The 18,446-nt window shown below is 46.3% G+C and overlaps 1 protein-coding gene across 9 annotated transcripts in view; it reads left to right on the top strand.

The window, feature by feature from the left end:
• Positions 1 to 18,446, top strand: part of LOC140415638 (phosphatase and actin regulator 4-like) — a 372,692-nt gene that overhangs the window by 321,077 nt on the left and 33,169 nt on the right. For all 9 annotated transcript variants that reach the window (XM_072501076.1, XM_072501075.1, XM_072501074.1 and 6 more), the window contains one exon: positions 17,962 to 18,156. In XM_072501076.1, the coding sequence (XP_072357177.1) occupies positions 17,962 to 18,156 (195 nt within the window). The remainder of the gene's footprint in view (positions 1 to 17,961; positions 18,157 to 18,446) is intronic.

Genomic DNA, 18,446 nt, shown 5'->3' with positions numbered 1-18,446 from the left:
AGAGAATCCTAGGATAAATCCCATCCAACCCAGGGGACTTATCTATTTTCACACTTTCCAGAATTGCTAACACCTCCTCCTTATGAACCTCAAGCCCTACTAATCTAGTAACCTGAATCTCAGTATTCTCCTCGACAACATTGTCTTTTTCCTGTGTGAATACTGACGAAAAATATTCATTTAGCGCCTCTCCTATCTCCTCGGACTCCACGCACAACTTCCCACTACTGTCCTTGACTGGCCCTACTCTTACCCTAGTCATTCTTTTATTCCTGACATATCTATAGAAAGCCTTAGGGTTATCCTTGATCCTACCTGCCAAAGACTTCTCATGTCCCTCCTGGCTCTTCTTAGCTCTCTCTTTAAGTCCTTCCTAATCGATTTGCAAATTTGTCTAAGGGCCATTCACAGGTTGGGTGTGATGTAATTGTCCTTTCTTTGAGTAACATTCAGGATTTTTCTGAGCACAGATGAGGCAATTCTCGACATAATAGGTTACATCGCTTTTTACATCTGGCCACCAACACAAAGTTCTTAAATGGGCAATGGTATTGTCTATCCCCTGATGTCCATGTCTGTCATGAAATTGGTAAATGAGCTGGTTTCTGTCCTGGGTGGGAACCACATAAATTCTGTTTTTTAAGAACTGTGCCATCCTGTACAGTCAGTGCATCCTTCCATTTATCATAGGGGATGGGAAGGTGCCGTCTAAAACCTGTTTGAGGGTGTCGTCTGCTTTTTGGGCTTGGGATCGATCCTCAATATTGGTCTGGGAAACCTGGACTGAGACTGAGTGTATCGGTTTGCTTTCGGGTGGCTGCCAGAAATGACCATGGCTTTTTAGCTTTGGCTAAGGTGTCTTTACATTACTGGGTGGGGAGGAGCGATGATGGCTTCTTACTTTAATGATACCATATGTGCGATCTGAGGCTGTCTGGAGAATGTGCTTTAACAACAGGGCAGAGGGTAGGGGTTTTCCATCGCCTGAAACAAAACCTCGAGATTCCCACAAGGGTAGGAATTCTGTTCAGCTGTTGCACACATACAGGCTGTCGGAGTGTATGTCTGCGGGAGTTGGAAAAGAGTTGGGGTGATGAATTACATAGGCTATGGCTGCGAGTTCTGCTGCTTGTGAACCTAGGTGGCCGGGTAATTTTAAAGAGATCTCTTCTAGTGGGCGTCCCTGCGCGTCTTCCAAATAAATTCCACAATCAGTAATTCTAACTCCATTTTCGATTGTGGAATAACCGTCTACTAAATTTTTTAAGTATCCCCTGTGGTTTGGGAATCCTGTGTCTTTCTGCCTGCTCGTGGGTGTAGTGACTTTGGGATAAAGGGTCCTTTGTGGTGTTGGGCTGCTATGATCTGGCACTCGTGGGGTCCCTGCATATTGGACATGATCGGCCAGAAATGTGAGAGTTTTGGTGTGTTTTACCGTAATGTCCCTGCCTTGTAATAGTAGTGTCCAGCGAGCTGCTCTGATTTGGCTGACTGAACCGTCCTTTAATCTACCGTCTAGTAATAGTTGCGTGGGGGTGTGTGCGGTCAAGATCGTGACTGGGTTGAGGCCTTTGATGTACGCAAAGTACTGTACTGCACAAAAGACTGCAAGCAAGTGCCGTTTGCAGGCTGAGAATCCTTGCTCTACGAGGTCTAATACTCTTGAGGCATAGGCTATTGGTCCTAAGTGATTGTGCCGTTCTTGCAGGAGCACTGCTGATAGGGTTTGGTCGGTGGTTGCTGCTTCTATGTACCAGCCTCCCTGAACAGGCGCCGGAATGTGGCGACTAGGGGCATTTCACAGTAACATCATTTGAAGCCTGCTTGTGACAATAAGCGATTTTCATAGGCCAAGTCTGGATCTGGAACTTGTAAAGCGGGGGCTGTGCCTAGGGCGTGTTTTAAATCATCAATGGTGTCTGTGTGCTGCGGAAGCCATTCTCATGAGGCGTTCTTTTTAAGGAGCTCTGAGAGTAGGGCTGCTTTGGTGGCAAAACCATCTATATAATTTCTGCAATATCCTACCAAACCTAGGAATGACCAGAGTGCAGTGACATTTTGAGGCAGGGGCAATGTAACGATGGATTCGATCCGTTTTTGCTCAATTTCTCTCTTCCAGTGGGTGATGTTGGTGCCTAAATAAAGAACCTTTTCCTTTAAAATCTGGGCCTTTTTAGGGTTTACCTTACATCCGATTGATTGCAGTAGGCCTAGTCTTTTGTGTCTGTTTGCAAGAGCAGATCGTCTACATATTGTATTAGGCATTTGGATCGTGAAAATTTAGAAAGTCCGTTGGCCAATTGTCGGTGGAAAATGGAGGCGGAGTTATGGAATCCTTGTGGGAGGCATGTCCACGAGTACTGCTGCCCTTGAAACGTAAATGCAAATTATACTGGCAGGCCCTGTCTAACGGGATGGACCAAAAGCCATTGCTGTTGTCCAGCATTGTGAAATATTTTGCCTGTACTCCCTGTTTGAGCATGGTCACGGGACTCGTGGCAACAGTGGGGGCAGCTAAAGGGGTTACCTTATTAAGGGCTCGGTAGTCGATCGTTAGTCGCCATGAACCATCGGGCTTTTTTACGGGCCAAATTGGGGCATTATTTGTGGACGCCACGGGTCGAATAACTCCATGGTCTAACAAACTGTTAATAACCTTCGAAATCTCACCCTCTGTTTGCTGTGGGAAACCCTATTGCTTTTGCAGCTTTGGATCGGGACCTGAAATCTTTACTGTACCTGGGATCTTCCCACAGTCGTGTTTCTGTTGTGCGAACAAAGCTTTGTGATTCCTGAGGACCTCTCTAATCATCTGGTCTGTACTAATTGTTTGCGGATTAAACCAATAGTCCCCTACTGAGCAAATCCTGTTTTCATAATCCCCCACTGTGAGCGTAGCGGGAGCCCTAGCTCTTTTAGCCATTCGCCATACACATTTGTTTACTGGGTCAAACAAAAGGTTATGGGAGCTCATAAAATCAATGCCTAAAATGTGCTTTGCGGTTTGGGGTAAGTCAACTAAACAACGGGGTGTCTGGTGCTAATGTTCCCGATCTGAATGGTACGGGAGTTGTGATATATCCTTGTTACACGTAGCCTGTGAATCTACTCAGGGTGATGGTGTCTGTGATGGGCCATTTGTCCTGTTGAAACATGGTGGAGGAGTTTAAAGTGGTGCGGGATCCTCCTGTGTCCCAAAGAAAACCGACTGTATGTTCCCGGACTGTGCCTGTAACTACTGGTCTGCCTGATTTGTCAAAGCGTGTGTCACAGACCCAAGTTGGGGAGTCCGAACACCGTCAATTTGTGGAGTTAAATGCTAAGTCGTCCTGAACGGGCGCTAACATTATGCATGGGTCTAACATTGTTCCTATGTGGGGGGTTTGGTTGTTGGTATCGTTGCTGGTTCGGGGGTTTTGTCGGCAATCGCGGGTGTATTGTCCTATGTGGCCACAATTGTAACAACCTCGTGGTGCCTGTGCTCTGGGGCGCTGTCCCTCGTGTCTACCCTTGTTTATCCATGCTGGGTCCTGGGTAATCCTAACTGGGTGCATGTTTGCTTCTATCTTGTCCTGATCTGTCTGTAGGTGTAGGGTTTGTTCCCATGCTCTAGAAAGTTGTTTCAATACCCAAACCTCATTGTGTGTGTGGTCTGCGGGGTTGTAGTTCACACAAGCCTTTTGACCTGCGTCTGTGGCATGCGAGACTAAGGTGCGGGGCCATTTAGTGGTGTCCTCTTAATTGGGTTATGGATAGTGGGGTGGTGTAAATTAAATCAGGTTCCTCCTGATCCGATGACTTGTGTTGTGTAGTAACCGTATTCATGCGGGTCGAATTGTGAGTGGGGGTGTGTGCTGCCTGTGCAGTTGGTGCTGCGGGTGCTTTTCTTTATGGGGCGTGGGGGGTTCGATTTTGATTTCCCGTGTCTTCTATTTATTTTTGGGCGCTTTCATTTAACTCTTGCCAATCGGTAGCATCTTCCTCATCTAAATCCTGCCCGAAGGTGTATCTGAAGCCATTCTGTACTGAGAGTAGCGACTGTAACTTTTCTATCTTCTGTCGGCATTAAGCATGGTCAACGGCACTGCCTCTGTTCCTTAGTGGAGTTGTGGAACGCTCTCAAAAGCTGCTTTTAAATCTGCGCATTTGCTAGTTAGCTAGGCGACCTATTGTTCTGTTTCCTCTCTTACCAGGCCTGTGCGCTGTGTATCTTGGTAGGCTTTATCGTATTGGGCCTGGAAGCTACTAAGGTGAACTAGACAAGATTGATGTGCACGTTTTACATCGGACATTTCCTTATCCTTAGCTGCTAACTGTTCCCGGAGTTGATCAATTATCTTCTCGCTTTCGTTACTGTTCCCTAGTTCCTTTCTTCCTTCTCAATTAACTGCCTACGGAGCGTCTTCAAGACCTTCTATGTGCCTCTCAACTGTGCCAAACAGGACACTATTGCCATCGGCTTTCTGACTTTCCCTACATTTTTCTTGTGGACCTCGCTTAGGTTCTCCCACCAAGTCTGTCCTATCTTTCCTGGACCTGTCTCAACATTAGTGCAAAAATTCGACCAAAGGAGCCATCCTTTCCCTTTTAAGTATTTCCTTAACTCTTCCTCCCATATTGGGCATTGCTCTGCTCTGTTGGTCGCTGCGACCTCGGGTTCCTGTGGATTCATCAATCTTTCCATTGCTTTAGTGGCCATTACTTCTCTTATCTCTTTCTCTACTTTTAATTTGGGACAGGGGAATAAGGCGGCGATTTGAACAGCGGGTATGGCTTATGCTATTTTTCGGCTCTCAATTCCTCAATATTTGTACACAATTCTAACGAGTTTGCCTTGCTCTTCCTGTGTACACACTTCTGAAATTCGATTATTTGGTCGATATGGGACTTGCACTTGGGGTTATTTCTCTTTCTCGCAATTGGATTCAAAGTTTGTGGGTTCTCTCGGAGTGACGAAGTCACTTCTAATCGAGTCCCGTTAGAGTTCGCCAATAATGTTGGTGTTTTTCCCACCCAGCGACGCCAATAATGTTGCTCTATTTATTTATCTTGGTGAACCACAAGCCTTCCCTTCGATCAAATGATCACACAACCAGTTAGCTAGTTCAAAAGATGGTTTATTTACATACACGAGTTATCTCAACATGCAAACACAAGCGGACTTCCGGGTGCGGCGATGACCAGCTAAGTCGCACGTTTCGGCAGCTCCCGGTGAAACGGACTTTTGGGCTCTTGATAGGAGCCCCAACGGCAATTTTGACGGCTAAAAACACTGTGCGGTAAACCAGAAGGGAATCCCCCCTGGATACGGATGAAAAAAGGAGGAGAAAGTGGCCGGATTGCAGTGGATCCTTTAGAACAGCGGCAAGGAAGGCAAGCAAAAACCAAGATGGCGTCGGAAGGTGGCAGTTTAACATGGGGCCCTGAACAACAAGAGTTCTTGAAATGCTGTGTGGAAGAGCTCAAAAAGGAAATGAAGACAGAGCTGTTGGCCCCGATACTACAGGCGATCGAAGGGCTAAAGGAGGAACAAAAGACCCAGGAGCGGGAGCTTCGGGTCGTGAAGGCAAAGGCAGCCGAGAATGAGGACGACATACAGGGCCTGGTGGTGAAGACGGAGACGCATGAGGCACATCAGAAACGATGTGTGGAAAGGTTGGAGGCACTGGAGAACAACGCAAGGAGGAACAACCTGAGGATTCTTGGTCTTCCTGAAGGTGCGGAGGGAGCGGACGTCGGGGCATATGTGAGCACGATGCTGCACTCGTTAATGGGAGCGGAGGCCCCGGCGGGTCCGTTGGAGGTGGAGGGAGCATACCGAGTGATGGCGCGAGGACCGAGAGCAGGAGAAATTCCCAGAGCCATAGTGGTGAGATTCCTCCGTTTTAAGGATAGAGAAATGGTCCTTAGATGGGCAAAGAAAACTCGGAGCAGTAAATGGGAGAATGCGGTGATCCGCGTTTATCAAGACTGGAGTGCGGAGGTGGCGAGAAGGAGGACGAGCTTTAATCGGGCCAAGGCGGTGCTTCATAAAAAGAAGATAAAATTTGGAATGCTGCAACCGGCAAGACTGTGGGTCACATATCGAGGGAGGCACCACTACTTTGAGACGGCGGATGAAGCGTGGACTTTTATTGTGGAAGAAAAACTGGAATGAGCGGGTTATTAAAAAGAACGTTTGAACAAAGTGGTGGGGTGAATGTGGGGGGCGAAGAGGGGGGTTAAAAAGGGGGGAAAGAGGAGTTTTATGTACTAATCCTGCGATGTGGTAACTTTTCTCTCTTCCACAGGTGGTGATGGGGGGAGGTGGAGGAGATGGGGTGTTGGCCATTGGGGGCGGGGCCAAGGGAAAAGCGTGGGCTTGGTTCCCACGCTATGATAATCATGGCGGGAATAGAGAAGCAGGAAGGAGGGGGCGTCGCACGGTGCGAGCCGAGGTCACGGGGGGAAGCCGAGGGTGGCCAGAGTTTGCTGACTTCTGGGAGCAACATGGGGGGAGTAATTACGCTAGCGGGGGATCTAGCAGGGGGGGGGGGAGGGGGGAATTACTGGGTTGCTGCTGCTGGGGAGAGGGGGGAGCTGGTATGGGAGGGGATGGGCGGGGGGGCGCCGCCTGGGGGAGATACAGCTGCGTGGGAACCGGGTGAGGAGCTGGAAAAAGGGGATGGCTAATCGACAAGGGGGGGGGGGGGGGTAGGAAGCCCCCCAACCCGGCTGATCACGTGGAACGTGAGAGGGCTGAACGGGCCGATAAAGAGGGCACGGGTACTCGCACACCTTAAGAAACTTAAGGCAGATGTGGTTATGTTACAGGAAACGCACCTGAAACTGATAGACCAGGTTAGGCTTCGCAAAGGATGGGTGGGGCAGATGTTCCATTCGGGGCTAGATGCGAAAAACAGGGGGGCGGCTATATTAGTGGGGAAGCGGGTAATGTTCGAGGCAAAGACTATAGTGGCGGATAACGGGGGCAGATACGTGATGGTGAGTGGCAAACTACAGGGGGAGACGGTGGTTTTGGTAAACGTATATGCCCCGAACTGGGATGATGCCAATTTTATGAGGCGGATGCTAGGACGCATTCCCGACCTAGAGATGGGAAAGCTGATAATGGGGGGAGATTTTAATACGGTGTTGGAACCAGGGCTGGATAGGTCGAAGTCCAGGACTGGAAGGAGGCCGGCAGCAGCCAAGGTACTTAAAGATTTTATGGAGCAGATGGGAGGTGTGGACCCGTGGAGATTTAGCAGACCGAGGAGTAAGGAGTTCTCGTTTTTCTCCTATGTCCATAAAGTCTACTCGCGAATAGACTTTTTTGTGCTGGGAAGGGCGTTGATCCCGAAGGTGAGGGGAACGGAGTATACGGCTATAGCCATTTCGGATCACGCTCCACACTGGGTAGACTTGGAGATAGGGGAGGAAACAGGAGGGCGCCCACCCTGGAGAATGGACATGGGACTAATGGCAGATGAGGGGGTGTGTCTAAGGGTGAGGGGGTGCATTGAAAAGTACTTGGAACTCAATGATAATGGGGAGGTCCAGGTGGGAGTGGTCTGGGAGGCGTTGAAGGCGGTGGTTAGAGGGGAGCTGATATCAATAAGGGCACATAAAGAGAAGCAGGAGAGTAAGGAACGGGAGCGGTTGCTGCAAGAACTTTTGAGGGTGGACAGACAATATGCGGAAGCACCGGAGGAGGGACTGTACAGGGAAAGGCAAAGGCTGCATGTAGAATTTGACTTGCTGACTACGGGCACTGCAGAGGCACAATGGAGGAAGGCATAGGGTGTACAGTACGAATATGGGGAGAAGGCGAGCAGGTTGCTGGCACACCAATTGAGGAAAAGGGGAGCAGCGAGGGAAATAGGGGGAGTGAGGGATGAGGAAGGAGAGATGGAGCGGGGAGCGGAGAGAGTGAATGGAGTGTTCAAGACATTTTATAAAAAATTATATGAAGCGCAACCCCCGGATGGGAGGGAGAGAATGATGGGCTTTTTGGATCGGCTGGAATTTCCCAAGGTGGAAGAGCAGGAAAGGGTGGGACTGGGAGCACAGATCGAGGTAGAAGAAGTGGTGAAAGGAATTAGGAGCATGCAGGCGGGAAAGGCCCCAGTACCGGATGGATTCCCAGTCGAATTCTATAGAAAATATGTGGACTTGCTCGCCCCGGTATTGACAAGGACCTTTAATGAGGCAAAGGAAAGGGGACAACGATATCGCTTCTCTTAAAGAAGGAAAAGGACCCGCTACAATGCGGGTCTTATAGACCTATTTCCCTCCTAAATGTAGATGCCAAGATCCTGGCCAAGGTAATGGCAATGAGAATAGAGGAATGTGTCCCGGGGGTGGTCCACGAGGACCAAACTGGGTTTGTGAAGGGGAGACAGCTGAACACGAATATACGGAGGCTGTTAGGGGGAATGATGATGGCCCCACCAGAGGGGGAAACGGAGATTAGTAGTGGCGATGGATGCCGAGAAAGCATTTGATAGAGTGGAGTGGGATTATTTGTGGGAGGTGTTGAGGAGATTTGGTTTTGGAGAGGGGTATGTTAGATGGGTGCAGCTGTTGTATAGGGCCCCGATGGCGAGCGTGGTCACGAATGGACGGGGATCTGCATATTTTCGGCTCCATAGAGGGACAAGGCAGGGATGCCCTCTGTCCCCATTATTGTTTGCACTGGCGATTGAGCCCCTGGCGATAGCGTTGAGGGGTTCCAAGAAGTGGAGGGGTGTACTTAGCGGAGGAGAAGAACACCGGGTATCTTTGTATGCGGACGATTTGCTACTATACGTGGCAGACCCGGCGGAGGGGATGCCAGAAATAATGCGGATACTTGGGGAGTTTGGGGATTTTTCAGGATATAAATTGAACATGGGGAAAAGTGAGTTGTTTGTGGTGCATCCAGGGGAGCAGAGTAGAGAAATAGAGGCCCTACCGTTGAGGAAGGTAACAAGGGACTTTCGTTACCTGGGGATCCAGATAGCCAAGAATTGGGGCACATTGCATCGGTTAAATTTAACGCGGTTGGTGGAACAAATGGAGGAGGATTTCAAGGGATGGGGTATGGTATCCCTGTCACTGGCAGGGAGGGTGCAGGCGGTTAAGATGGTGGTCCTCCCGAGATTCCTCTTTGTGTTTCAGTGCCTCCCGGTGGTGATCACGAAGGCTTTTTTTAAAAGGATTGAAAAGAGCATCATGGGTTTTGTGTGGGCCGGGAAGACCCCGAGAGTGAGGAAGGGATTCTTACAGCGTAGCAGGGATAGGGGGGGGCTGGCACTACCGAGCCTAAGTGAGTATTATTGGGCCGCTAATATTTCAATGGTGAGTAAGTGGATGGGAGAGGAGGAGGGAGCGGCGTGGAAGAGATTAGAGAGGGCGTCCTGTAGGGGGACTAGCCTACAGGCTATGGTGACAGCCCCATTGCCGTTCTCACCGAGGAACTACACCACAAGCCCGGTGGTGGTGGCTACACTGAAGATTTGGGGACAGTGGAGACGGCATAGGGGAAAGACTGGAGCCTTGGGGGGGGTCCCCGATAAGAAACAACCATAGGTTTGCCCCGGGGGGAATGGATGGGGGATATGGAATGTGACAAAGAGCAGGAATAACGCAACTGAAAGATCTGTTTGTGGATGGGAAGTTCGCGAGTCTGGGAGCGCTGACCGAGAAATATGGGTTGCCCCAAGGGAATGCATTCAGGTATATGCAACTGAGGGCTTTTGCGAGGCAACAAGTGAGGGAATTCCCGCAGCTCCCGACACAAGAGGTGCAGGACAGAGTGATCTCAAAGACATGGGTGGGGGATGGTAAGGTGTCAGATATATATAGGGAAATGAGGGACGAAGTGGAGACTATGGTAGAAGAACTAAAAGGGAAATGGGAAGAAGAGCTGGGGGAGGAGATGAGGAGGAGCTGTGGGCAGATGCCCTAAGCAGGGTAAACTCGTCGTCCTCGTGTGCCAGGCTAAGCCTGATTCAGTTTAAGGTATTACACAGGGCGCATATGACTGGAGCACGGCTCAGTAAATTTTTTGGGGTGGAGGATAGGTGTGCGAGGTGCTCGAGAAGCCCAGCGAATCATACCCATATGTTTTGGTCATGCCCGGCACTACAGGGGTTTTGGATGGGGGTGACAAAGGTGCTTTCAAAAGTAGTGGGGGTCCGGGTCGAACCAAGCTGGGGGTTGGCTATATTTGGGGTTGCACAAGAGCCGGGAGTGCAGGAGGCGAGAGAGGCCGATGTTTTGGCCTTTGTGTCCCTAGTAGCCCGGCGCAGGATATTGTTAATGTGGAAAGAAGCCAAGCCCCCGGGGGTGGAGACCTGGATAAATGACATGGCAGGGTTTATAAAGCTAGAGCGGATTAAGTTTGTTCTAAGGGGGTCGGCTCAAGGGTTCACCAGGCGGTGGCAACCGTTCGTCGAATACCTCGCAGAAAGATAGATGGAATGGAAAAAAGAAGGCAGCAGCAGCAGCCCAGGATCGGGGGGGGGGGGGGGGGGAGGGGGGGGGGAGGAGGAACCAGAAGGACTCTCAGGGTTGTTAATATATACTGTATAATATGTATAGGTCGTTACTACAGATAATTATATATTGGACTGTAAAATTATATTTTTGGAGAGTGTTACTTGGGATAAGGCAGTTGCCAATTAGGGTTAGTTTTCATTTTTGTTATTTATTACTTATTCTTTTTTTTTTGTTTATAAAATAGGTCATTGTTATTTGTGTTGTTATAATATTGTGTAAAGGATGCACAATGTACTGTGTTGGTTGACCAAAAATTTTCAATAAAATATTTATTTTAAAAAAAACATGCAAACACAATGGGCGCGATTCTCCGCTCCCGTGACTAAGTGCTCACGCCGCCGTGAACAGTGTCGCCATTTTGGATGTCCCGGGCAATTCTCCGGCCTGCGCCGCGTAGAACTCGACGGGTTTCCCGCCGCTTGGGTGCATCGGGGGAGGGCGTCGGACCGGCGTCACGGGGGAAAAATGGCATGCCAGGCGATTCTCCAAACCGGCGCTGGAGCGGAGAATCGTGCCCATGATCTACTATGACTTAAACTACCTCTATCAGCTACAATAACCTATACTTAACTTAAGGTGACCGGCACTGTGCAAATGGATAAGGCCTTTATCTGGATTTCACTTGGCTGGTTCGAAGAAAGTGGCTCTGTCGCTGCTAGGCTTATCCATCAGGTAGCGATCGTTGGTCTTGAACTTAGCTGGCTGTTCCTGCTGCAATTGGGCTGGCACAGGCCGGATCCAAAAGAGACAGAACACATGGCTGTGTCCTCTTTTATCCCTCTGGGATTTTGCGCTCTTTGCGGTGGTCCTTAACTTGGACCAAATAGTTTGACAGGGCTCTGATCACTGCCTTCGATTTCGGCCAATAAAGGAGTGGGTCCTTAGCGGCCATTGACCTTGGCAGTTGGGCTCTCTGAGTAAGGGGAGTGGCTCCGATCAGTCTGTGGCTGTACCGGTTGCTTGATTGGAGTTCTATTGTCCTGGGAAAATGGGCAATTAAAATACAAACGAGCGGTGGTTTTGATCAGGTCTGATTACCTGTGGTTTCGATAGACAGATACGCAGCCTATGTGTGAGTCCTGGGTTGGCCATAATTCCCTTGGTCCTTTGCAGGTGGCCATCTTAGATGGCTAGAGGCCATTAGCTTTGGGAAGTACTGTCTAAGAAGTTGAGTTGCTGCAGTACAAGTTAGGAAGTGGATAACACAGGCCAACAGGGATTTCTGTGCTGAAAGATATTCTAGGTGTATAGGTCATTATAGCAATGTATATTGTCACCAGGATTTCATTAAGGCATAACTGTAGAATTGTGCAACTTTCATACAGTTGCACTTTATCTGTGAAAAGTATCCAGCTTATTTCTGGAGAAAACATTTGGATCTGTACAGCACCAGGTTGAAGTACTGTCACCAGGTTATAAGTCTGTCACAAATTGAGGCACTAAATGAAAGCCACTTTCAGGGTAGTATGATTTTTTTTTTTAAATTGAAATGTAAGTGCCTATAGTGTAGCAATGTTAATAAACTGAAGCCTGGTGACAACAGTAGTAGCAGTTCCTTCAACAAACCTGCTGAGGCTTTCACACCTCGCAGCTGCAACTCTGATTGCTGCAGATCAGCTGGTAAGCAAAGTTAAATATAGATAGAGCAAGTGACTTGGTGTGGCATGTTCCCCTGTGACATATCCCATGCAGTGTCAACTTGGCTTGTAAGGAATTCAGGAGGAACTTCTTTATCCAGTGAGGGGTTAGAGTATGAAAATTGCTGCAACATAGAGTGTTTGAGGCAAATAGCACAGATGCATTAAAGAGAAAACTAGATTAGGACATGAAGGAGGGTTGAATAGAAAGCTTGAATAGAAAGCTATGTTGATGGGGTTCAATGAAGTAGGGCAGGGGAGGTTTGTGTGAAGCATAAATGTTCAATCAGTTGGGCTGAATGGCCCGTTTCTGTACTGTAAATTCTGTGTGATATTATAATCTGAAATGTATTGCGTGAGGATAGTGGCAGCAGATTCAATTGTAACCGTCAAAAAAAGTAGCTATAATATTGAAAAGGAAATATTTGTATAGATACATAATGGACTAATTAGATAGCTAATTCAAAGAACTGTCCTGGACGTGATTGGCCCTGCAATTTTGTCTCTTCAGGTGTTTAATCCATTTCCCTTTTTAAAAATAAATTTAGAGTACCCAATTCATTTTCTCCAATTAAGAGGCAATTTAGCGTGTTCAATCCACCTACCTTGCACATCTTTGGGCTGTGGGGGCGAAACCCACGCAAACACGGGGAGAATGTGCAAACTCCACACGGACAGTGACCCAGAGCCGGGATTGAACCTGGGACCTTGGCGCCGTGAGACTGCAGTGCTACTACTGCGCCATCTTGCTGCCCTATCCATTTCCCTTTTGATACACATGGTTGATTCTGCCTCTACCACATGTACTCTCAGGCAATGCATTCCAGGTCCTAACCACTCGCTGCTTTTTTAAAAAAAGGTTCTTTATATTACCATTGTTTCTTTAGTGAATCACCTTAAATTGATGTCGTCCGATTAGCAACCCTTCTGCAAATGAGAACTTTATTTTCTTGCCCAGAAGCCTCATGAATTTGGACATTTTGATGCAATGCATACACTAACAGCAAAATTCCCCCATCTTGCAATCATTAAACATAGCAGACATCATCATGGCTTTGGCAACTGTAGTGCTTAAACAACTTGGGGGGCCAATTAGTGGACTCTCCTACCATCCACTAATTGTCTTATGAAGTGACTTGGGGTGTTTATTCATATATTTTATTGTATGAAGCTGTTGTCAAGTAAAACTGGCTAATGTATCCACAGCAGGGATTATCCACCTTTATTTTATAAAAGAAAGTGTTGCCAAATAAAATTTTGAACAAGTAAACCTTCACAAAATACAACAGGACAACAGTCTGGCATGCCCTAGAAGTTTCTTTTGAGGAAATTAAGGTTTTACTTGATGCATTTTTAGCAATTGTTATATGTAGCATTTTTGAGGCAAACACAAGTAAGTTTTTTGTTTAATTGCAGGGTTGTGAGTGTTATCACAGGCCATCATTTATTGTCCAAATCCAATTGCCCTTGGGAAGGTGGTCATTAGCTGCCTTCTTGAACCGTTGCAGCCCTTGAGCTGTAGGTCCACCCAAAATGCTGTTAGGGAGGGAGTTCCAGGATTTTGACCCAAGGACAGTGAAGGAACAGCAAAGTGTTTTGACCGGGGAAAGAGGAGAAACTGATTGCACTGGCTGGAGGGCCAGTAATAGATAACAAGAGTGAAGGTAATTGGTAAATGAGCCAGAGGGGAGATGAGAATTTTGTTTTTTCGCAGCACGGTATGATGACCTGGAAAGCATTGCCTGAAAGGTCAGTTAAAGAGTTTCAAAAGTACTACTTTTTTCTTTATAAATTTAGAATACCCAATTATTTTTTTTCCAATTAAGGTGCAATTTAGCGTGGCCAATCCACCTGCCCTGCATATCTTTGGATTGTGGGGGCGAAACCCATGCAAACACTGGGAGAATGTGCAAACTCCACACGGACAGTGACTCCGAGTCGGGATTGAACCTGGGACCTCGGCACTGTTTCAAAAGTACTCCTAAAAGGAAATTGGACATGTACTTCAGCTGGATAAATCAAGGAACCAGCACCTGGGCTATACGATTCTATAAACATGTGTAATTGGATTTGGAAGCCAACAGCTTTTAATTATTTTCTTCCTCAAGTTTGTATTCAGTGCTACTCTGCAATATATCTCTTTCTGATGAGCTGCGTTTCCAATTGTTAAAATGATCTGATTGGTTTAATGCCAGCAGTCTCTTCTGTCAATGATTAAAGTTGTTCCCTCTTCTAATATGCTGACAAACAGGCATGGGTTTAAAGTTTAAAAAAAAAAATATTGATTCTCTGGATTTGAGTGTCCACTGGTAAGACCAGCATTTATTGTCCATCCCTAGTTGCCCTGAGAAGGTGTTGACGAACCACCTTAGAGCTGCTGCACTCCACGTGGTGATGATGCTCCCCACAGGGCTCTGGAGGTTGAGGGATTTGACCTAGTGAAAATGGAGCAGCGGCAATATTTGTCCCAGATCACAATGGTGCAACTTGAGGTGATGGTGTTCCTATGTACCTGCTGCCCTTGCTCTTCTAGATGGTGGAGGTCATTAGCTTTGGGAAGTACTGTCTCAGAAGTGAGTTGCTGCAGTACAAATTAGGAAGTTTTAGGGGAGGTGGAAAAATAGAGTTACACTTGGAACTGGTACATGATCAGGGTTCACTAGTCAGAGTAATCAAAGTTTTTATTGAGATTTCCACAGGTTGGAGATTCAGTGACTTAAAAGCATAAAATGAAGATCCTTAAAATAATGAAGAATTTAGGGAAATTTCTTCACAGTTTCTAGCAGATAAATTTTCCAGCCGGAGATAGTGGTGGGAGCAAAATCCAGAACAGATTTTAGAAAGGAAATAAATATTTGAAAATGAAAATAAGAAATGCAGTAGAAAGATGGGACAAAGTAGATAACACGGGCTAACAGGGATTTCTGTGCTGAAAGATATTCTAGGAGTATAGGAACAACAGTGTGCCGTTCAACCCATCGAGCTTGTTCCGTCATTCAATTAGATCATAGGTGATCATCTACTTCCGCACCACTTTCCTGCGCTATCTCCATATCCCTTGCTGTCATTAGTCTCCAGAAATCTATCAATTTCTGTTTTGAACATGCTCACTAATAGGTGTGACAACCTTCTAAGGTTGAGAATTCCAAAGATTCACCACCCTAACAGTGGTTAGCACTGCTGCCTCACAGCGCCAGGGACCCGAGCTCAATTCCAACCTTGGCCGACTGTCTGTGTGGAGTTTGCACATTCTCCCTGTGTCTGCGTGGGTTTCCTTGCGGTGCTCCAGGTTCCTTCCACAGTCTAAAGGTGTACAGGATAGGTGGATTGGCCATTGAAAATTATCCCATAGTGTCCAATGGTTAGGTGGGGTTATGGGGTTACAGGCATGATAGGGTGGGGGAGTGGGTCTAGATAGGTGCTCTTTCAGAAGGTCTGTGCATGCTTGATGGCCCTCCTACACTATAGGGATTCTATGATTCTGAGTGAAGAAATTCTTCCTCATCTCAGTCTTAAATGGCTTATGCCTTGCCTTGAGATTATGTCTCCTGGTTTTAGATTCATCTCCCAGGGAAACATTTTATCTACATCCACTCTGTCATGCCCTGTAAGAATTTTATAAGTTTAAATGAGGTCACCCCTCAGTCTTCAAAATCCAACAATACATTCCCATACTCTCCTCCTAAAACAATCTCACCATCCCAGGGGTGAACCTCCGTTGAATTCTCTCTATGCAAGAATATCTTCCTAAGATAAGGTGACCCCTTGGATAAGGGGAACAAACTGTACACAGTACTCCAGGTGAGGTCTCACCAAGGATCTGTACAATGGCAGAAAGATATCTTTACTCTTTCCAATTGTTAATTTTGGTTTTTCTTTTAATCATACCTCAGTGATGTATTTTGGGGTATTTGCTATGTTTAAAAGAGCTAGATAATTGCAAGTGATAATTGTATTCTGTTGACATAGAATTTGTAATGACCAGCTGAAGATGGTTCAGAGCAAGGGAAAGAGGAGGTGACTCAGCAGTTTGATGAATATCCTGCAGATAAATGAAAGGGAGAAGATAAGCTGGAGAGGGGTAAATGCCCCCATCTTCCCCTCCACCCTCCCCATAAACGAAATGCAATTAGGTTTGCTGCAAAGAATATTTGTTCTCAGCTTGCAAATTTGTAATTATTTAATGCATTACTCCCTGATGCAGTTATGATTTGTCAGGTCTCTAGAAGTGTCTTGGAGCCTCTGGGCATTTAAAGATAGATCTCCTGGTGACTGCTTTTGTAACACTGGAGTAAGATCATGGGGACTGTTAAAAGGAAAATTATCTTTTCGCCATTGCTTTACTCGTTATACATTTTAGAGATGGAGAAGAGTGTTTGACTGACCAGTCAATAATAATCCAATCAATGTAATTAGAAGTCTGTACATTTTCCGTTTGGCCATAAGGAAGTGGACCACTACAGGTCAACGTGTTGGACGATCAGTGGTGGGAGCATGAGGGTGGGGCAGTTGGGGGCAGGATAGTCATGTGGTAACAGCCCCACTAGTATGTGCAGCTAGAGTTGACAACCTTCGATGCATGTTTATGCTTTAGGGTATCAACCGGGTGCACCAGTGATGAAATGCAGGCTGTCTCGACTGGGTGACCATTTTGAGGAGTTAGTTGCTTATCAGATCCCTTTTGCAACACCAGTTCCTCCACTGTTAAAGCCGAGGAGAATTAATTGACCCATGCCTTTTTGGATGTGGAAAAGAGTCCAAATAATTTTCAAGTAATCTACCAAACGGATAGCAATGGAAAGAGGCAAAGAAAGATTGCAAAAAGTAACGCAAGGAAAGGAGCGGTTGAGAGGGCATAAACAAATAATCTTATGTCTATGTCTATTTGATGAGAGTTGATACTACACAGAAATTCTTGTCATACTGTGAGCGCAGTGACTGCTTGAACAGTAACTGATTTATACTTTGAGAGAACAGGTTGGTTACAAGACCTTTTTCTTATGTATCCCAAGCCTCACTTTGTATTACTAGCTTGCAGAGTGAGCTGGTGTTAAGCAGTGGCACTTGACTGCCTTTATAGAATCATTAAAGGGTGCAGAAGGAAGGCCATTCAGACCATTATGTTTGTGCTGGCCCATTGAAAGAGTTGTCTAATCACGCCTCACTTTGCCCAAAGCCCGGCAAATCTCTCCTTGAGTATTGTCATAATGTGAGGATATTGTAAAGCACATAAAGGGTTTATGTGATGTTACTACTCTAGTCACTATATGGTGCTATAGAGCAACCATATAAATATCACATGCCTCCTTGACTTCTGGGAGATAGATGGGGATTGATGCAGATAGATAGAGAGCAAGACAGAGTAGCTGTGAGATAGTTGAACTAATAGTATAGTTAATGGTGTAGATGTGTAGTGTAACCTTTCCTTAACTAATTCCTTAGTAATATGTTTGAATCTAATTCAGTGTAGTGTAATAAATTACTTTTGTTTATTAAACACGGCTTGCTGTTCTTTGTTAGTACTACAGCCTTCACCATCCTGAAAGAGTTAAAACAAAGCACACAACAAGTATGTGTTCAATTTTTCTTCCAAAGTTACCAATGAATCTGCTTCCATCAGCCTTTTCTGCCAGTGCATTCCAGATCGTAATCTGCTGCGAAAAGAAAATTCTGCTCGTTTTCTCTTTGGTTCCTCTGCCAATTACCATAAACAATGTTCCCTAGTTACTGACCCTGCTGCCAAATGGAAATGGTTTCTCTACCAAAAACTCACCAAGCTTCTCTTTCTTCCATTCGTCAGATGGGGAAATTAACAGCAAACCTGCCCAAAACAGTACACTAAAGAATGGGCACACAGTTCCTGTGGGTAAATTGTCTACCTCAACAAAGGCTGAACCAGTAGCCAGAGGTGAAAAAAGATCGAGTTTTTCAAAAACTCCACAGGAAATAGAGGGGAGAATGAAGAGCTCCACCGAGGAACCCCAAAAAACTAAAGGTAACAACAAATCAAAGCAAAGATGATGGCATTTACTGTGGTATTAAAACACAAACCATTTGTTTAGTCAGTTTTAACCTGTTTTAATTCAATCTTCGCTATTTTGCATAAGGTGTAGAATGATTACCAAAAGAAAAGGCTGGCTTCACCCTTGTACAATATGAATGACACTGACGTGCAGTATTTCAAAATCAAATGTTTCAAACTTAATAAATGAAAGTCTAGTTAATTTCCGCACCGCTGCATGATCCGGTTACATTATCTTGCCCGGATGTGCTTTTCCAAGTTTT

This window comes from Scyliorhinus torazame, chromosome 1 (genome assembly GCF_047496885.1).
Source record: "Scyliorhinus torazame isolate Kashiwa2021f chromosome 1, sScyTor2.1, whole genome shotgun sequence".
Lineage (NCBI taxonomy): Eukaryota > Metazoa > Chordata > Chondrichthyes > Carcharhiniformes > Scyliorhinidae > Scyliorhinus > Scyliorhinus torazame.
The sequence above is the reverse complement of the archived record's forward strand: the minus strand, read 5'-3'. Positions and strand labels throughout refer to the sequence as shown.